The 22308-nt window shown below is 34.1% G+C and overlaps 1 protein-coding gene across 1 annotated transcript in view; it reads left to right on the top strand.

The window, feature by feature from the left end:
- Nucleotides 1-22308, top strand: part of RB1 (RB transcriptional corepressor 1) — a 180128-nt gene that overhangs the window by 41951 nt on the left and 115869 nt on the right. Inside the window, exons 3-9 of the mRNA XM_043578450.1 lie at nt 81-196; nt 4066-4185; nt 10690-10728; nt 12075-12142; nt 15442-15552; nt 17955-18097; nt 20248-20325. Coding sequence (XP_043434385.1) covers nt 81-196; nt 4066-4185; nt 10690-10728; nt 12075-12142; nt 15442-15552; nt 17955-18097; nt 20248-20325 — 675 coding nt within the window. The remainder of the gene's footprint in view (nt 1-80; nt 197-4065; nt 4186-10689; nt 10729-12074; nt 12143-15441; nt 15553-17954; nt 18098-20247; nt 20326-22308) is intronic.

Below are 22308 nucleotides of genomic sequence, written 5' to 3'. Positions count from 1 at the left end.
AATCATCATATAATTTTAGTATAGTATCTAGTGTGTGAATAATTAATGAAATATTTGAATTTTTTTTTTTTTGTATCCAGGAAGGTTATAGTCAAAGGAAAAAGGAACTATGGGGAATCTGTATCTTTATTGCAGCAGTTGACCTAGATGAGATGCCATTCACCTTTACTGAGCTACAGAAAAACATAGAAACCAGGTAAAATTTCTTACATCAATATAGGCCTCTGCCATTAAAGAAAAGTATTTCTGAACTTTCCTCTTAATAGACTTTAGAGAACTAGTGAGAAATGTTGAAATTAAATAAAACTTTTAAAGGACTTAGGTCAACTAGTGAACTTTCTCTCATGAAGCCTTAATGAATGTATATTTATGTTGCACTTTCTCAAGAATATCGCAGTTTGTGTCCTGGGAACATTTTCATCATGTCTCTCACTCTCTAGAACTTTCCTAGTTGTAGCTCTTGATGAAGTGGACAAAAAGAACAAGGGTTTGTAATGTAGACTTATTAGATTAAAACTTATAAAAGTACTGTAAGTCTATCTTAAAGGAATTTAGCTAAGATTTATTAATGTTTAAGATTGCTTAATGTAATATATGCATAATTATATGCTTTTTGAGACTGGAAATTTAGCTGAGTGTCCATAGTTGCTCTAGGAATTAATGTTTGTTGTTGAGTTTATAAGCCTTATAAGAAGCATTTACTAATTTGTTTCTAGTAACTTCTGAACTGTATCCTGAGCAGATAAAGTTTGTGGGACTTCCAGTCATTTCATTTGCAGTGTATTTACAAAATGTAACAGTAAATAATGTTACCAGAAAGGTAGTAGTATATGTTTTTTCTTGGATAAAATCATCTAGAATTAAACATAATTGGTGTTTTATTTAAATGAGATAAATTGCTGTGTTGTTCAGTAACTCTTTTTCTTACTGCCTCCAAATAAAATGTGGAAACAAAGACCTTGTATATTTTTTATTTTTTTATGAATATAATTTATTGTCAAATTGGCTTACATATAACACCCAGTGCTCATCCCAACAAGTACCCTCCTCAATGCCCATCACCCATTTTCCCCTTGCTCTCACCCTCAGTTTGTTTTCTGTATTTGAGTCTCTTGTGGTTTGCCTCCCTCCCTCTCTGTTTTTTTCCCCTTCCCTTCCCCCATGGACTTCTGTTAAGTTTCTCAAGATCACATGAGTGAAAACCTACCATATCTGTCCTTCTCTGAATGACTTATTTCACTCAGCATAATACTGTATGTTCATATTTAACCTGGTGAATTAGAATTGGTTTACTGCTCAGATTTCAGTTTAACTTGATTAATAAAATCACTAAATCAAAATATTTTTATATAACTGAGAAATAATCTAAATATATAAGTAAATTTCTATATTAATTTGTATATTTACATGGTAGATGTTTCATCTACCTAGATGATTCATCTGTCCTAGAGGATTGAAAAGAATATGGATGCTTTGGTTGAGACAGAGCAGGTTTTAATCTGGTCTCTGTTGTTTTACAAGCTGTATGACTTGGAGCAGATTGCTTAGCTTTATTAAGTCTCAGTTTCCTCATCTGTAAAGTGAAAATTATTAGCTACTTTATATGAGAATTAAATAGCTTACAGCAAATAGAGAAGTAAGCAGTTTATAGAATCAGCATTTATGACTCGACTCGACCATAGGTACTGTTGAGGTCTTGAGCTCTTTCCTTCTACAGACCACCCCTCCATGCCCTTCCCCTACAAAAAAAAGAAAGAAAACTGGAATAACTGTTAGGCACTCTGATACTGTGCTAGGTTCTAATGATATGGAGGTGAGAAATAGTCTGTGACCTCAAGAAACTCAGTCCACTGGGAAAGATAAAATTAAACAGATGGCTGCAATTCAGTGTTATATAGCTATTTATAGACTACTAAATAAATATGAAAGAGAAAAGCGAATACATCTTTTATTTGTAACATGAAAGAATTTTCCTGGCAAATGTTTTCCTATACTTTTTTCCTGAGTATTCATAAGCAGCACTGTTTTATAATTGGGCATGTCATAACTAATCTCCCTAAAATAAATGTAGTAATGACTTGTTATGACTTTTTCTTAGGGCATCTCTCTGTTCTAATAACTACCCAGTAATGTTATCTAGACCACTGCTTCTTAAATGTGCTTTGGTAAAGGACTTTTTTCCTCAGTATATCATGGACTGACATTTAAAAATATATAATGTCAATTGATTACCAAAAAAAAAAGAAATGAAAAACTTATAGTAATATTTTTTATTTTTATATTTTATATTTTTATTTTTATTATATTTAGCAGGCATAAAATTAGTGTTAAATTGTGAAAGTTTTTATATGCTTACCCTCAATTTCTGTACTTATTTAATTGTGGACGGATAACAAACCAGTACCAATTCATGGAGCACTGCTCTAGAATATGTAGTTACTTACAGATCCGTGTGTCTTAATTATGGCTTTTTATACCTGCTTTTCCTCCCTGTAGCCTTTCCTCTTCTCTTTCCTTCACAGAAGGGCTACAGAAGGAATACTCAATTAAGTTACCCCTAGTAACAATTCAGTTTCCATGGTCCTCCATAGATATTGCCATATATCTCATAAAAACTGGAATTTTCATGGAGAATGGTTCATGAATAAATGCTGTTCTGAGGTTGATTTCTTTTTCTCTGGAGGTATCTACACATTTACTCCATTCCCTTTTCTGAGCAGCATCATGATCATTTACTCCACATTATTTCTGCTTCTTTGTTTGCTGTTCCACATAGCTTGTTGTGGTTGCCCCAGTCCCTTCTATATCCTGAGGATTTTAATAACCTTCTTTTGGGTTTTTTGCCCTCTGTTGATTAGCTGAAGCTTTTATTTTTACAGTTCTCAAGATAAGTGTCTGAGGGGTCCAGTCCATTTTTGGAATGAAACCTATAATTCATTAGTTGCCAGACAGCCTATGGGTGGGTCTGGTGACTACCCTTTAGTTCATTTAGCTGCTTTGGTATAATTCCTTAGACAATCTTGATTAGAAATGAGTGTGTGAGGTGCAGTTGATGATTGCTGTCTTTAGTGCCCTGTTTCTCATTGGTGAAAAACGTGTTAATATTTCACATAGATTAATTTTTTATAGAAAACAATAAAGAATGATTTAAAGAGATTATTTAAACAACTTAAAAATTTTATTCAGTTTTTATTTTCCCTTCCCCAACAATTCAGTCCTAAAACCACTGGGGGGGGGGGTGCAGTGAAGAAAGTAGGTATGTGCATCTGTGATAGGGTAGAGCCACGGGGTCCAAGAAGGATGTTAGAGTCCAAATGAGATAAGGAAGGCATTCACATGGCTGTGGTTGGGGGGTGGGGATTATGATCTGGACTGCTTGGTGTGCAGTGTCAGAGACCAAGCAGGGTGTGTAGTAAGCCAGTGTAGAGAGTCATGGCACATGTGAGGTGAGGGCAGTTACGGGAGGGGAGTCAGCAGTCTCCTAGGGTGAGGAAGATGTCCATGTAGAGGGGTGAGGGCAGTCTAGGATGGGGAGTCAGTATGAGCAGGAGAGGAGAGTGCCCATATGGGAGAGGGGATAGCTTTGGAGATGGAAGGTAGTTACATACAGGGGGAGTTGACTAAATGAATAAATAAAGATAAGTAGATCCTAGGTTTCTCACTGTGAATGAAGAGTTATACATATGGAAATGGAAACACTGGAATGAACCATGTGTTCAAAAAACCATGGTTTTTGTTGGAATTAGATAAATAGATGTGAACTTATGATTTTCAAAGCATATGGGTAGGTATGGAAATAAATATGTATGTATATGCCTGTCATAACCCTTGTTTTTGTATAAATAAATGTAGGCATAGGTATACAGATACAGGGGTGTAAGTTGAAGCTAGTTGATTTTTACTCTTCAAAGTCTAATAAAATGTAAAAAGTAATTCCTTCTAAAGAATATAATAGTGATTTGGTGTAGAGCTAATAAACTTTTTAATTGAAATGTCTCTGCTTTGAAAATGAAATAAGACATTTTTTCAGTTACAGATTCACTTTTTTCTGTTATTTTCTTTTAGTGTCTACAAATTCTTTGATTTACTAAAAGAAGTTGATACGAGTACCAAAGTTGATAATGCTATGTCAAGACTGTTGAAGAAGTATAAGGTATTGTGTGCACTCTACAGCAAATTGGAAAGGTAAAGTAGAAATATTATTAGGATTACCTCCATTTTTCATGTTACTGTTCATGATTAGGTTCCGTCTGGGAACTCTGTTTAGTAATATTGTTGTATATTACCCCTTAGATTTGTCCCCTTTGCTATAAGGTTTTTTTTTTTTTTTTTTTTTGGTTCTTATAGCTTTCTTTTTTATCCAGTTATACACAATTCTGAATGTTTCCTCCAAAATTGTTATATGGTCCTTTCATATTTCTCATTTGCTTTAACGAACTTTAAGCTTAGTTCCCACTTTAGCCTTCTCTGCCAGAAGAAGACTTCTAGTTCTCAATGGAAGAGTGACCTTAAAATTTAAACTTCTTCCTAATGGTGTTATTTTGTTTAGAAAGAGAAAGCATCCAGTAGGTGTACCTGACGTATACTACCAAGCTATGATTTGTATTCTCAGTGGTGGTTTAGAAGACTTTTCATTACTGTTCAATGGGGAGAAAGATAAAATTAAGATAAATGTGGGTTGAGTTTTTAATACACTCTTTATCTAGGTCCCCACTGCCACTGGATACGATGCCAAATCTGGCCTGTGCCTGTTGCTGTGTCCACTTGGGGGCTCATTTCACTTGGGTAAAAAATATGAAAGTTAATATTTTAGGTAAATAAAAAGTTGTAAAGGAAGTTGTATTCTACTTTGGGCTCCAACACGTACTGTGTGATCTTGGACAAGCTAGTTACCTAACTTTAGTGCTTAGTTTTCTAGTGTGTAAGCTGAATTGATAATGGTGCCTATCCTCTTAGGTTTTTTAATGTACTAAATGAGGTAATGCAGACAGTGATGACTCCAGTGCCTGTAATAAACATAGTAAACTTTCCACTGTTTGTTGTTTTTGGGGTTTTTTTTTTTCCTTAAGTAAGCTCTATGCCCAATATGCGGCTTGAACTCATGACCCCAAGAGCAAGAGCCACATGCTCTATTGATGGAGTCAGCCAGATGCCCCTTCACAAATGTTTAAAAAATTTTTAATTGTTTGTTTCTTTTTGAGAGAGAGAGAGAGCAAGAGAGAGCAAGCGAGTGCAAGTGGGGAAGGGGCAGAGAGAGAGAGACACAGAATCTGAAGCGGGCTCCGTACTCCGAGCTGTCAGCACAGAGCCGATGGAGGGCTCCAACTCACAGACCAAGAGATCGTTACCTGAGCTGAAGTCAGATGCTTAACCGACTGAGCCACCCAAGCACCCTTCCACATATGTTTTTAAAACAAAAAAATATTTCTCGCCCAATTTGGGAAAATTTATATACTATATCCCCTTTAAAGAGTCACACTGTACATTGGCAACTCAGGATTCTTAAAAGTCCTATATAATAAAATATGTGGAATCTGTTGAGTTCATCATTTCCTAAATTTATTAGACTACTAATATTTGTTTATATGCATTTAACATCAATTAAAACCTCCTGGAAATAGTGTTTTGTAGAATATACTTTAAGAATCTTTAGGCTAGCTATCAGCTTATTTTATTGCAAATAAATTAAGAAACTACAACAAGCATTAACTAAGTGCCTGTTAGTACTCAGTTATATGTTAGGTGCTGGGGATATAAAATCTATCACACTATGATCATCAAGAAGCTTATAGTAAATAAATTATATTCTTTAATAAAAATAAGTGCAGTAATGCATGTGATGCTCTCTTTTAGAAGATTATATATGAGAAGTAGAAATTATATAGTGGGCAAAATGTCGTGTATGTTCAAGGGTGAGAAGGGTAATTGCATGGTACTTTTGATCAAGTAAAAACTATAAAATGCAATATCTGAAAAGGCTTAAGGATAAATTCACCAAGCAAAATGTGTAGGAACTGTGACTGAACTTCCCAGGCAGAGTGATTAGCATGTGTACAAAGGCAAAGCAGTAGCATTATGTACTTTGTTTTTCTGATGGCTGAAAGGTAGGAAGGGTTCAGACTGATAGCTTGGACTTTGCCTTGCAGGGGATGGAGTCATTGAATAATTTTGATCTGGAATGACAGTCAGATCTGGCCTTAACAGATCACTTGGGCCTTTTTTGTTAACTAGTTATATAAGTGGATTGTCAGGTTTTTTTCCTATCTTATTTGTACTTTTTTCTGAAGAGCAATTAGGAAAATTAACTGTGGTATCAAAGCCTGTTCCTTTCAGAGCAGACTGTATGTGTGCATATATGTATGGCAATATATATGATGAAAAAGATCTAAGTATGAATATTAATTTAGTCACTTACTGAGTGTGTGAATTAGGAAAAGTTCCTTAACTTCTCTAAACATCAATTTCGGTCTAAAATATAGCCAGTAATATTTTCCTTACAGGGTAATTGTAAGAATTAAATAAGACAATGTTACCGGTTAGCTCACTTGCCAGCACATATTAAGTGCATAATAAATGGTAGCTTTTAAAGTTGATGTGAGCTTTGTTAATGCTATTATAGAGAAATATAATAATGTAAGCCATGAATTTTAAATACTCTAGTAGCTATGTGACAAAAATAAAAAGAAACAAGTGAAATTAATTTTAACATTTCATTTAACTTACATATTTCAAAATATCTCATTTCAACATGTATAATTCACACAACATTATTCATAATAACCAAAGGTAGATTATTTTACTGTTCAGCTATTAAAGGGAATAAAGTGCTTTTAGATACTACAACATGGATGAACCTTGAAAACATTAAGCTAAGTGAAAGAAGCCAGACACAAAAGAGCATATATTCCATTATATGAAGTGTCCAAATGGGCATATCCATAGTAACAGAATGTAAATTAGTGATTGCCAAGGAATATTGCTAATAGATAGGGGGTTTGTTTGGGGGGTTGGGGGGACGATAGAAATATTCTGGAATTAGATAGTAGTGATGGTTGTAAAACGAAGTGAATACACTAAAATTACTGAATTTATATACTTTAGAATTATAAACTTTATGCTATATGAGTTATATTTTAATAAAACATAAAACCAATATAAAAGTTATTAATGAAATATTTCACATTCTTTTTCTCATACTAAGTTTTTTTTTTAATACTTTGGTGTATAATTCACATTTACAGCACAACTTCATTTGTACTAGCCACATTGCAGGTGTTCGGTAGCTTGCTGTAAGTGCTTGTGGCTACCATATTAGCACAGACATATATTGAATGCAATTATCTTTTACTGTATGAGAGCATTTTAGTTTGAGTTACATTAAGTTACAGTTTAAAACAATGCTTTGGACATTAAACATCTTTTCTATAATTACAAAAAGTCCTTTTTGTAATTAGAAACTACTTTTTATTATAAGGTAGTAATTTTGTCTATATACATTTTTTTATTTACATATTTTTGGTGACTGGCTTCTTTCACTTAGCATGTTTTCATGGATTATCCATGTTGTAGCATGTTTCACTACTTTGTTACTATTTATTATGGAGCAATATTCCACTGTATGGTTTTATCACATTTTATTTATCAGTTTACAGACATTTGTGTTGTATGTCTTTTAAAGTAGTTGAGAGTATGGAGAAAAGCAAGTGTGTATTTATAGAGTTTGTTACATTAATTGTCTTATTAAGCCATTTCTTGTTCTCCTCATTTGTTCCTATGGATTCAGTTTACCATCTAGTGTCATTTGTTTACTCCAACACAGCTTTGATCCCACCCACCTCTTTTGTGCAAATAGATTACATTTCTATATGTTATAGCCCCCAAAATACAGTTATGTACATACCGTGTTATACAGTTGCTTTCACATCAGTTATGAGAAGAAATATGCAGTTATTACCATCTTTTATAGCACAATAATTTCACCTTTTCCAGTGCTCTTTGTTTTTTCATGTGGATATGAATTAGTGTTACTTATTTTCAGCCTGAAGAACTTCTTTTAGTATTTCTTATGAGAAATATTTAGTATTTAGTATTTCTAATGAGTCTGCTATCAACAAATTCTCTTTTATTATTTGGTAATGTCTCTTTTATTATTTTCACTCTTGACAGTTTTGCTGGATATGATTCTTGGTTAACATTTTTTTTCTTTCAGCACTTTGAATATGTAATCTTACTGCCTTCTGATCTTCATTGTTTCATGAGAAGTCAGCTGTTAATGTTATTGGGTTCCTTTCTACATGCTCTATCATCTTTTTCCTGTTTTTCTCTTTGTCTTTTAACACTTTACTGTCATATATCTGGGTATGGATTCCTTTACATTCATCCTTCTTGGAGTTTATGTGTTTTGGGTATGTAAATTAATGTTTTTACATCAGATTCAGGAAGTTTTCAGCTATTTCTTTAAATTTTTTTTTTCTGCTCCTATCTCTCCACCCACTTCTGGTACTCCCATTACACATGTATTGGTGTGTTTTTTGGTGTCCCACATTTCTGTGAACCTCTTCATTTTTCTTCTTTTTTCCCCCCCTCTTTGTTCTTCACACACCATAATCTCTTTTGGTCTGTCTTCAAGTTTAGTGTTTCTTTCTTATGCCAGGTCAGATCTGTTGAGCCTATCTAGTGAATTTTTCATTTTGGTTGTTGTACTCTTCAACTCAAATTTCCATTTGGTTCTTTTAAAATAATATCTCTTTATTGATATTCTCTATTGGATGAGACAATATCAGAATACCTTTCTTTGTTCCTTAAGCATGATTTCTTTTAGTTATCTGGATATATTTATTTACTTATTTTTTTTGGGGGGGGATATATTTATAACAGCTCCTTTGAAGTCTTTGTTAAGTCTGACATCTGGGCTCTCTTTAATGCAGTTTCTATTGCATGCTTTTTTCTCATGTAGAGTTACTTTACTATTTCTTTGCATATTTTCATTTATTCTTGAAAACTGAACATTTTGATAACACCCTAGTAAGTCTAGGTACTGATTCTCCTATGTTGTGGTGCTTTCTGTTGTCATTCTGCATTTGCTTGGTGGCCTAGCTGTGTTATTTCAGTGAAGTATGTTAGTCCCACAGTGTGCAGCCTTTGATAATGCTCTTCAGTGTAGCCATTGGACATGTGCACAGTCACTCTGAGGTGACTCATTTTCAAGAGGTTCTCTTTGACAGTCTTTTTCCCCCTGATCTCTTGTTAAGTTAATCACTTTGTTGATATACCTTCCATTAATTGGTGAATGATTATTTTGCTGTTTTTGACAATGTCTGGGCCTCAAATTGTTTCACAATCTGATCTCATTAAATTGGCTCCCTTTTCAGAAATAGTCTTTGAGGTCAGCCTTGAGGCTTGTTCTTTTTGAGCTCTTCTTAGCTCCTTCTTCCCCTGGTTCTCTGCTAAGTGGTCTAAGATTCAGCTTGTTGCTTTCATACAATTGCTAGCCTCCTCTTACATGCTCACCACCAAAATTTCCATGGTTTTCAATGGCACCTAGCCTTGAAAGTTCCCACACTGTGTTCCAAATGAAGTTAATTCCTTTGGAGAGAGCTTCAGACCTCTTTTTTCTGAAGACTTGCCTCTTTCCTGGGCATCACTTTGCCACTGCTATGAGGTCAGAATGGGAAATGTGCACCTCTTCTCTTAGAATGTCATTTCCACTTTAAGAGTAGGGCACTGAGAAAACATGGTAGCCCCTAATCTTCTCAGATTGCTTTTCATATCTGGAACCTCTGTACTGTGAACTAAGTGGGGTAAAAGAAGTCAAGGCCCCAGTATTCTTGATCAGCTGTGCCTGGAATAGAACTTTCACCCTTTGAGTGGGAGCTAAGTGGAGGAAGGGAGCCCTCGACCTCCCAGTTACTCTTGCCTGGGATAGACTTTCTGCATACAAAGCTGGGGGTGATTAGAAATTCTGGCCACCTTCCTTTCCCAGAGTGATAGTTCTGTGCTGGGAACTGCAGAGAGAGGGAGTCCTGTGTCTTGGCTGCACCTGCCCAGGGTAGAGCTTTATGATGCTGAGCTAAAGAGGAGGAGGAAGTGAGTTTTGCTATGAATTCCAGTCTATTTTTGTTCTTACCAAGAGTTAGTAGATTTTCATGAACAAATGTTTCCTTTTTTGATGTATTCCCTCAGGAGAATTTCCAGAGACTTTAAATGATTTTTAAAATAATTTCAACCAATTATAGTTACTACACTGGGAAACAGGTCTGTGGAAATTTTTACTCCACCATTGTCCTAAAAAAACATGGTTTATAGTACTGTTGAGTTATTTTAGTGAGACTAATATTTAAATAAACTTTTACGACCTGATCTGAGATTCTAACTAGATCAAGATTTAATTGCAAAATACATTCTGAGTTACAAATGCCCATGAGGAATCCAGTCCTTTTGTAGTTAAATATTAACAGTGATGTGTGGAAATGTCATGTATTGGAAAAACCTACTTTAACATTTTTAATAATGCTGTAATTTTTTGTCTTTAAAATGTATACTTCTGGATAAAAATAAAAATAATAAGATGTATACTTCTGGAAATAAGATGAATAAAGCATGATAAAATTGATTTCTAAGTTATGAAAAAAATTTAAAAGTAACTTTTAAAAAAGCCATAATGGTAATATAATTATTTTTTCCTTTTAGGACATGTGAACATATATATTTGACACAACCTGGCAGTTTGTAAGTATTTCCTGGCATGTTATTTTTATCTTCTTTTATTTTTATTTATTTTTTAAAAGATTTTATTTATTTTGAGAGAGAGAGGACAGCATGAGTAGGGGAGGAGCATAGAGAGAGGGAAGGAGAAAAATCCCAAGCAGGCTCTATGCTGTCAACACAGAGCCCAATGTAGGGGTCGAACTCACAAACCATGACATCATGACGTGAGCTGAAAGCAAGAGTTGGACACCATTGAGCCACCCAGCTGCCCCTGTCTTTTTTTTTTTTTTTTAAAGATTTTTCTGGAATAATCCCAAACATGTTAATGTCAGGGTTAGTTTGATAGATTATAGCATGCTACCTCATAAATTAAGGTCATAGATTTATACTCCGTGCAGATTACTTACCTTCTCACAAAGACAGTGGTACGAAATACATGTCCTTTACTGCAAGGTGAACTAATAGGGTGGAAATTCATTCAGTGCAACATATCACCTGCTCAGGGGAAAATGCATATTCACTGGCTAAATCTTTTTTGAGGGTCCGTTATAAGCACTTTATTAACTTTAGTAAGACTAAAAGCATAGTGTTTTTGTAAGAGTAAATGTGAAGTGTATATTAAAATTTCCAAATTATCTTTTTAAATGTATATGGTACATGCTCCAACAGTATACCCATGTAAGAGCTCTAGAGATTTTCTTTGGAAATGGTATGAGTAGTATATGAGATATTCTGCCCCACTGAACTAGTGGTATTGAAGATGATTGATATAAAGGGAAATTATATGTTTATTAATTAATCTATTCCAGTTGTTAATACCAACAAGTTATCAAAGCATAGTAGTAAATTAGTAGAGTCACCCAAACCTCTCTGTCTCTGCTTAAATGTTGATTTTAATTAGAAAGCAAAGGCCAGGAAAGTATTAAGTAATTGGAAACCAAGTACATCATAGTATACCACTTGTTATGCATATTTTTCGATTAGAATTGAAATATTAAATATTTCCTTTACAAAATGTATTTTGTACATTTTGTACATGGGCTAAATATAAATATTGGTAAAACCACTCACTGAATTGAAGCAAATTGAGTTAATGTGTAAATTGTACATTTAAAATGGATTGTATTCTCTTACGCAATCAACTTAGGCCTGTAATTTAAAAAGAAGGAAGAGGTGCCTGGGTGTCTCAATTGCTCCACACTGTTGGTGAAGCCTGCTTAGTATTCTCCCTCCCTCTCTGCCTCTCTCTACCTACACCTTGTGTGTGCATGTACTCTCTCTCTCTCTCAAAATAAATAAGTAAAAGGAAAAAAATAGTTGAAGACTGTCAGTGTAAAATTTTTTTCTGCTTTCTGTTTGTTTACCAGGCTATCTACTGAAATAAACTCTCTGTTGGTGCTAAAAGCTTCTTGGATCACATTTTTACTAGCTAAAGGTAAAGTCATTGTTTTTGTTACATGTGAATGTTTCAAATGCAATAATTGATAATTCTTTTGGACTACGCTCAATTTTTTATTCAGTTTAATGTTACTCCCGCCCCCCCCACTCCCCAATTCTCTGTGTGGCTTGTGAACTCTTAGCAAGTTCTTGTAACTATGGCACTGGAAGCAGCTTTGGAAATGTCTTACTTCATTTCTGTTTCTAATATCCTTTTATCCTTCTTCCCTTTTTTTTTTAAGAATAATGTTACTGTTTTTATAAAAATGATACAGTCACAATACATAATTCAAATAATACAGAAAATGCAAAGAAAAGTGTAGAAAAATTACCCAAAACCTACCTAGAAATAATTATCATTAAAATTAGACTGTCATTCCAGTTATAATTTCTCTAACATTATAAAACATTATTAAAAAATTAAGGTTACAATCTTTTTAATTTTACCTTGTGTTTCGATTTAAAGGTATTAATCTGCTTGAAAGAAAAGAGCACTAATATTACCACTCTTCCTGTTACCTCCCCATTCCCTACTTTAAGATTTTTGCATTTTCGTATTAACATTATCAAAGATTATAACACATACATTCTCTTCTATAATTAAAATTACTTGTTTATTCTCACTTCTCTGTTTTGGTGGATTCTAAGTTTGTTGTCACTTCTCTGTTACAGCTTCTCCATTTCTGAGTTCTTTATTTTGATTCATCTTTAGCTGGTTGGATTTTACCAAGAAGGAGTTTTTCAAAAAATGCTTTTTGGAACCATATTCTCTGTGTTGTTTATGAGTCATGTCCATAGGCTTTATACTTGAAGGACCACTTGGCTGTCTATCCTATTTTTGTGTCATACTTGTTTTCCTCAGGACACTGTTTTATGGCATTAAACATTGCTATTAAAAAATTGGAGACTAGCTTAATTTCCGCCCCTTGTTTACTTTTTTTTTTTTTTTTTTTCTTGAGAGATAGTGCGAGTGGGGGAGAGGCAGAGAGAAAGGGAGACACAGAATCTGAAGCAGGCTCCAGGCTCTGAGCTGTTGACACAGGGCTGATGCGAGACTTGAATTCACGGACTGTGAGATCATGACCTGAGCTGAAGTCAGATGCTTAACTGACTGAGCCACCCAGGCGCCCCCACTTATTTACTGTCTAAATACTTGATTTTTTTTTTTAAGTTTGAGGTTCATTATCTTAACTAGAATATCTCTTTTGTTTTTTATTATTCTGTATTAGTTTTTCTTGTAACACTATATCTCTTTTTAAACTGAAGGTCTGCACTTTATTTCAAAGAAATCTTAACATACTACATTTTTTCAAGTTTATTTATTTTGAGAGAGAGAGAGAAAGCACAAGTGGGGGAGGAGCAGAGAGAGAATCCCAAGCAGGGTCAGCACTGCCAGTGCGGAGTCCAACGTGGGGCTTGAACCATGAACCAGGAGATCACCAACTGAGCCACCCAGGAACCCTTCATGCACTACATTTTTAAATATTATTCTATTCAGTTAGGTGCTATTCTATTCTGTTTCAGGAACTTAGCTGTCTTATGTTGGATTGTTTTTGTCCTCCATATTTAGTATCTTTTCTCATATTATTCTGATTTTTGGTCTTTTTCTTTTGTATTAACTGTTTTTTGTCTCGAGCCTTTCTTCTGTTTTGAGCTAAACTGTGTTTGTAATGGTGTTATTTGGTCCTCAGTTTTTCCTTAGCTTTTCTAGCTCCTTATTTTTATATAACTTGTGCTTTTTATTTCTTAGTGCAAGGAGTCATAGGGCATTTTCTTCTCGTATATTATCTTCCAGATTGGGTTCTCTGATTTTTTTCCCCTTCTTACATTGTGATTCTTTTATTTCTTTTCTTGTTTTATTTTCTGTACTGTGTTTGCATAATTGCTGTGTTTCTCATGCTCTCCCCCACCTCATGTTACTAGGACTTTTTGTAGGCAACCCTGACCTGATGTTCTAGTTTCTCTGTTGTGGTTGGTGTTTGATGTTCTGTTTTCTCTGATGTAGTGTGAATAAATCTCTTTTCACTCACTTTGCATTTTATCTTTGGCTCGTTGTATTCCCCAAAGAGCTACAATATGAGTACAGCCTTTTTATTATATTTATTTTTAGTCGGGGTGAGGGAGAAAGTGGAGAATTTATCTAGAATGGTGTGAGTCTTTGTTGTTCTGAGATTCTTGTTAGAATGAACTCTACAATAGAACATTTATAGTGATAATTACATCCTGTTTCCATAACAGGATTGTGTTGGGATTCAGATTGGCCCCCAGTTCAGCACAATATACTGGAGTCTCTGTGTTTATCAGAAAGTTAGCTACCATTTACTTGCTCTCTTTTACCCTTCTCTCATCAGCAATTTCTGTGCCCTCCACGTAAGAGGAGGAAAAGATGAGGATACCCTGAGTCAGTATCTCTTAAATTTGGTGTTGGTACTGACACTTAGCCAGTACATGTTTTCCTTTTATTTTATTGGGTATTGGAGGAGGATTTGATCTGACTTCACTTGACCATTTTATGTATTTACTTACTTATTTAATGTTTACTTATTTTTGAGAGGGAGAGAGAGCGAGCATGAGTGGGGGAGGGGCAGAGAGAGAGAGAGAGAGAGAGAGAGACACAGAATCCAAAGGAGGCTCCAGCTCTGAGCTGTCAGCTCAAAGCCTGACATGGGACTTGAATTCACGAACTGTGAGATCATGACCTGAGCCAAAGTTGGATGCTTAACCAACTGAGCCACCCAGATGCTCCAGAAACAAAATGAATTTAGACATAGGGAATGAATTATAATAATAATAGCTAAATGTCAAATTCTCATGGTAGATTTATGCTTCATTTATAATTTCATAACCTTTTATATATTTCATTTATATTTTATATATTTCAAATCTTGAGTTTTTGTGAAACAAAAAATTTTAAGCTTTAATATGCCTTTAGTGACTCTTTTTTTTTTTTTTTAATTTTTTTTTCAACGTTTTTTATTTTTGGGACAGAGAGAGACAGAGCATGAACGGGGGAGGGGCAGAGAGAGAGGGAGACACAGAATCGGAAACAGGCTCCAGGCTCCGAGCCTTCAGCCCAGAGCCTGACGCGGGGCTCGAACTCATGGACCGCGAGATCGTGACCTGGCTGAAGTCGGACGCTTAACCGACTGCGCCACCCAGGCACCCCAGTATGCCTTTAGTGACTCTTAAATAAATGAGTATATGCATATGCCCATACCTACAATTTTCCCTGATTTAAAGATCTCAATCTCCGTTTCTAGTCTGTTACTTTACAATGTGAACCTACTTTATTTTCAGGGGAAGTGTTACAAATGGAAGATGATCTCGTCATCTCATTTCAGTTAATGCTCTGTGTCCTTGATTATTTTATTAAACTCTCACCTCCTGCGTTGCTTAAAGAACCATATAGTAAGTATTTTAAATAATTTATGCACCTTCTACATCATTACTCAACAATTGTTTATTTAATATCGACTAGGTCCAAAACATAGTTCTAGAGCTGAAGGGATGATAAAGAAATCAGACCTGGACTCTGCCCTCAAGTAGTATAAGGTATAGAAGTAGAGATAAGACAAGTAAGTAAGTAATCAGTATATTATCACTTTCTAAGTGATCTGGGTCAAAATATAGTAAATGCTATGAGAGTTCAAGCGACGAGAAAGCAGGGGAAGACCAAGGAAGACCATATAAAAGAGGTGGATATGAACTGAGTGTTGAAGAGTAGATAGCATTTGAGGGTTAGGCAAAGTTGGGGTAGAACATTCCTAGTAAAGAGAAAATAAGAGGTAAGGCACAGATATGGGTGAAACTTCATGAGAAAGAGTAGCCCATTCTGCAGGAGGAGATTACCTAAATTGTATTATTGGATGCTAATTATTATGTGACTAACTTTTTTTGCATATAATTGTCATCTACTTCAGTGGGTGATGAGGTGAGAAGTGTTTTTAAATGAAAGTAACTGTTGCTAAAAAAAATAATAAAAAGAAAATAACTGTTGTTGAAATAGAGAGTATTAAGCAAAGATGAGTATATTCCTCTTAGAATGGAATTGCTTCTTTTGGTGGCATCAAGAGTAGAATTTCAAAATCACTTATTATACCACAGAAAAATGTAAACTTAACTAGGCCGAACTGCTTCCTTGCTCCTAAAATGATGAAAGTATTAATAATACTAAAAGTAATAGAGGACAGATCAAAACATGGAAGTCAAAAGTGGTGTTGAAAGTGGCTGAAAAACTGAAGCCTAATTAATCTTCCTGAATGATAATTTCATGGAAAAATGTGTTGAACGTGGTTTGACAGAAAAAGATCAGTAGCAGAAACCAAAATGGGAGAAAAAAATACAAAACAATATATTTTAAAAATTTCTGATTCTGTAATGATTATATGTCTTTTCTTCACTTTTTTCAATTTTTACAAGTTTAGGAAGTTCATGTAGGATGTTACTTTAGGTTGACAGGCTTTGTTCTTTTGGATTATTCAAACACATGTTTTAATTTTCTAAGTGCTATGTTAAGGAGAAACCAGGATGAGGTGTTAAATTGGGTATGGTAAACTTTTAATTACCTTTTTATTATGAAAATTCCAGATGAATATACAAAAGTAGACAGTAGTATAATAAGCCTCATGTACTTAATCACGTGCCTTCAACATATAACTTATGGTCAACCAGGAGCCCCATCTGCTGCCTAGTTGCATCAGCTATATTATTTTGAAGCACATCTTTGTATACCATTTCATTCTTACAAATTTTAGTATGTATCTCTAAAAGGTAGTCTTTTTAAAAAGCATAGTGACTATTAGCACACCTGAAAATCAATAGTGATTTCTAACCTAATACCACCAAATATCTAGTAAGTGTTCAGATTTTCACTTGTCTTTTAAAAGTGATTTTAAACTTTTTTTTTTTTTACAGGTTGACTAAATCAGAATCTAAATAAGATCTATACCTTATGACTGGTTGATAACGTTTTTGAGACAAAAAAACCTTCCTTTTCTGTCTCTTTTTTTTTTTTCTTATAACTGATTTATTAAGTAATTAGGTGGTTTATTCTGTGCAGCTTCACATGGTTTAATTTTTTCTGACTGCATTTTGTTGTATAGTTTAACATGTTCCTATATTCTCTCAATTTCCTGTAAGTTGGTGGTTAGGCCCGGAGGCAGTTAATACATTTTATATTTAGTCATTTGTAATCTCTTTTAATAGTTGAATCCATTTTCAGTTTAAATGGGGAATACTGAAAACAATGCAGAAGATTTTTAAAAAATCACCCTTTATCATATTACAATACATATATATTAATATAATACATATATATTAATATTTACATATTAATATATATTTTTAAAAGCATAATTTATTGTGGGTTTTGCTCAAACTTTAAAATTTTATTTATTTTTATACTATGTCTAGCAATTAAATCCATAAATACTTACTCTTTTTAAGACTCTCCAAGATAGGAAACATTTTTTTCCCTTACAGACTGAGTAGGATACATTTTAGAGTAAGTTTATAAGTTGGCTATTTCCCTTGCCTTCTCCATATTTGCCTATAGGGCTTTACATCTTGTTTATAATTGTTTCTTTTTGGGCTGGTTGGGGGCAGAAGAGAATAGGGATGGCAAAAGCTATTATCAGTAAATAAAACAAATATTCAATAGATAGATGAGACTATTAGCCTTTTAATGAAGCCTAATAAATAAAAGTAGCAGAATGTTACCAAGATTATTTCTGATCCCCCGAGTTAGAATACTTCATTATTTTATACAGTGGAATGTGCAATTGTTCTTACCTAATTTACCATTTTTACAGAAACAGCTGTAATACCTTTTAATGGTTCACCTCGAACACCAAGGCGAGGTCAGAACAGGAGTGCACGGATAGCAAAACAACTAGAAAATGATACAAGAATTATTGAAGTTCTCTGTAAAGAACATGAATGTAATATAGATGAGGTAATTTAACTTCATGATTTCTTTAAAATGAAGTAGATTTAGATATAAGTTCTTCCTAACAGTATATACTTCTTTCGTGACAAGTTGCTTTTGTAATTAGTGCTAATTCTTTTGCAGCAAAATATTTAGAAAAAAATTACTTTTCATATTAAGTTACTTTGATTTTAAAGAGAGTGCCTCCCTTATTCAGGAATCACTGAAAGGTGCATCATTAAGGCAGTAGTTTTCAAATGAATTTGCTCTTTGAATCTTCTGTGGCTACTGATAATTCCTAAGGTTTAAAATACCCTGCAAGAAAATCCTGGTGTTAAGTAATATCAACATTAAATTGCTGTTCAGCCTATACACTCTTTCCAAATATTACACCAGATACTAATGGATGGTAGAGCATATACTTGAACATCCTGGAATTGCTTATGTTGTTCACAGAATCTGGGGTGTTGGAATTGGAAGGAATGTTAGAAACAATGTACTCAACCTCCTTTTAGTAATGAGTGAATGAGCTTCTAGAGATTGATAGCTAATTACTAACAGAGTCTAGACTTTGGTAAATCTGCTACCAGTTTCTCCTTTTAGTGTACAATGCTGTTTCTCTCATAAATTGTTATATTGTCCACAGTTCACTATTGCCAGATAGCTGTATGAAATGTTGCATCTTTGAAATTTCTCTGTCAACTGGGAAGGAATGGAGTATGATCTCAAAATTTAGTTTAAGAAGTGTTGGAATGATTTACCAAGATACCTAAATTCTAGTACTGTGGCTTTTGTCAGTTTTAGCAAAGATGCAGATGTATACCTGTGGATACAGATGTATCAACTTTATACGTGTGTGTGTGTGTGTGTGTGTGTGTGTGTGTGTGTGTGTGTGTTTGACTTTCTAGAATCACAAATAATCTTTGTTAATAAGCTGACAAATGTAGTTGAAATATTTTTTAACCCAGTCTATTGCTAAGTCCCTTAAGATAATGAACAGACATAAATACAGTTTGCTAATTCCTGGTTGTTAATTCTATGGATTTCAGAACTACTTATAAAATTTTATTTCTAAAATCAGGAATAAATGATTAAAATTTTTTCATTTTAAATAACTTCTGTAACTTAGAATATGGGAATGATTTTTAAAGTGTAGCTGATTAAAAACTATGGTAGTCATTGACAGTCAATTGACAGTGGGTATTTACATATAATGTTTTTGGTTATATATTGATTAGTTACATTTATGGCTATATAATTATTGGTTAGTTAATACTAATTGGTTAGTTAAAACTACCTACCTTATAAATACTCCAGTTAAGTGGGAGTTAATTAAAAAACAAAAAGTGTTACAAAAGCCAATTTTTATAACTTATATGTGAAGTAGAAGATATGAACTGATACTATTTCTACCTTAATATATGTAGACTTCAGATTTTGAGAAGTTAAATGAAAATAAGTAAGTTGTTTAAAATTTTGTAGCACACTGCAAGTGCACAACAGCCTGGAATATGACTCCAGGTTTCCTATTACAGTCTTTATTATCTATGTTAAATAAATGTAGGATGCTTTTGTATGAAAATGCATCATTCTACAAAATATTTTTATGTGATTTTGAATTGAATTATGGGGTATCCTTTATGTGTGTGAAATTATTTTCTTGTAAAAACAGGTTATTTTCCTAAATTTCTGCAAAAATACTTGACTGTTCCCTAAGCTAGCTATCATGATAAATATGAAGTGGCCTAAAAATATGCTTCAGGGAGAAATCAGAGATAGTAGGGAGAAGTAAAGAGTCTTGGCTTTGATGATACATTGGGTTTTAATTCCAGCTCTGCCACTTCCTAGCTGTGTAATTTTGGTCAAGTTGCCTAATTTTTTTGAGCCATCTTTTCATCATTTGTTAAATGCAGAATACTGAGATTGGTTTCAATGGGTTTTCTTCTTATAAATTGCGTTTCATTAACAGTCCTCTACTCCACTTCCATTCTAGGACTTGAAATCTGCCTCACGTAAATTAAAAAGTAAATAATTGAATTAATTATAAATAAGTATCACATTAGGTTGAATGTAAGTCCTTGATTAAAATGTCATTTAGCACTTTCATTCTAGTGTTAAAAGTGACAGACATTAAGGTTTTTCTTTTAATGGCTGTGTTGTAACTTTATCTTTTTCAGGTGAAAAATGTTTATTTCAAAAATTTCATACCTTTTATGAATTCTCTTGGAATTGTAGCTTCTAATGGACTTCCAGAGGTAGGAAGGAAAAATTAACTAATAAAAAGTTAATGTGTTTTGGGACTTTTGGGAGGAAGGAATAGCTGTCTAATTTCTTAAAGTTGCTTTGCTGTATATTAAATATTTTTTGCCCAAGGAAAGAAATCTAAGTAGAATTGTGCTAAGCCAACTTTATATAAGTAACAGAAAAACCTTTTGAGTATATATTCAGATGTATAAATAAGCAGCATTTATAATTTTCACTAGAAATTGATTTATACTGAAATTTTAAAAAATCAAAGTGTGGGCTTTTGGATTTCTGAAGGCCATTATATTTAAGTACAGTATAATTAAATATGCACAATAAAATTTTGATTCTGATTTGCTCTACATCCTTGAGCATAGGATCCATGGTTTGATGCTATCAACATTATTGGCATTACTATATTATGGAGCATCTCTTTGGAATACTTTAAACTACTTAATTGAAAAGAAATTTGGTTGAAATGGCTGTGATTATATTGCAGAAATGTTTTACCTTAGTGGTGTGCCATCCATCTTTGTTTCTTTTCATATTTTGCCTCAAATATCTTGCTCTCCAATGAGAACAGAACAACCTAGAACTTTACGTGGTAAGATGTGGAGAAAAGAATGCTTAGATAAATGATGAAGAACAAGTACTCAGTGCTAAAGCAATGTTTTAGAAGCACCTGGTATTAGTTATCAAGACCAAAAGACATGGAATCAGATAGCTAGTCTGCTGATTCTACTCCCCCAATTGGTAGCTAGTCCTTGAATTAATAAACTTACTCATCCAACAATCATTTATTGAGTGCTTAATGTGTGCCAGGCATTGTGCTAGATATTATTCATTAGAGATTTAACTCACAGTCAACAAGGTCATAGTACGAAAAAGACAAAGAAATAGAACATGAGAGGAGTCTGCAAGAGTCTGATACAAGTCTGCACATGGTGCTGTGATATCCACCTAATCCAAAGTGGGGCAGATGGGTTTTGTGGAAAATTGTTTGGAGATGTGATTTCTGAAGTGAATAAGCTTTATGAGAAAAAAAGATATTTTCAGTGTTAGAAATTATAGATTCAAAGGGACAATGATTTATGATAGTTTGGTCTGTTCAGTGAACTCCAGCTAATTTGTTAAGATTGGGATGCAGTGCAAAAGACACTAGAGAAGCAAGAAATGGGGTCAAATGTTGTATTACTGAGCTTTCTTATCAACTGATGTGCCAAAAAATAACCTGTTCACAGCTCTAAAGAATTTTGGACACTCATAGTAATTTTTCTTCCTTCATTAGAAAGGATTACAGTTTTAGTAGAAATCCTAAAATAAACTTTACGCCAGCATTTTAAAAAAATGTTTGTTTGTTTATTTATTTATTTTGAGAGAGAGAGACAACGTGTGATTGGGGGAGGGGCAGAGAAAGGAGGAGCCAGAATCCCAAGCAGGCTCCACACTGCCAGCGCAGAGCCTGACATGGGGCTCGAACCCACGAACCATGAAATCATGACTCGAGTGGAAATCAAGAGTCGGATGCTTAACTGACTGAGCTACCCACACCCCCGCCCCAGCATCTTTCTTAAATGGTTTTTTAATGTTTATTTATTTTTGAGACTGAGAATGAGTGGGGGAGGGGCAGAGACAGGGAGACACAGAATCCAAAGCTGGCTCCAGGCTTTGAGATGTCAGCACAGAGCCCCACGCGGGACTTGAACTCGTAAACCACAAGATCATGACCTGAGCCGAAGTCAGATGTTCAACCCACTGATCCACCCAGGCGCCCCCCAGCATCTTTCAAATAGCAGTAATAGCTACCAGTCAATAAATGATTGATAATTAGCGCCTCACTAAGATAGGGCACAGTGATTGAACTTAATTAACATGAATAACTGTTCTACCTAAAAAACTTACATAGAAAAAAATTTACACTAGCTGGATTTCTTCCTACCACTCCTTTTAAAATGCAATTTTAGTTCTCTCAGGTTAGAAATATTTTGACTTTA

The sequence above is a fragment of the Prionailurus bengalensis genome, chromosome A1 (assembly GCF_016509475.1).
Source record: "Prionailurus bengalensis isolate Pbe53 chromosome A1, Fcat_Pben_1.1_paternal_pri, whole genome shotgun sequence".
Lineage (NCBI taxonomy): Eukaryota > Metazoa > Chordata > Mammalia > Carnivora > Felidae > Prionailurus > Prionailurus bengalensis.
This window is presented reverse-complemented; position numbering and strand designations above follow the sequence as displayed.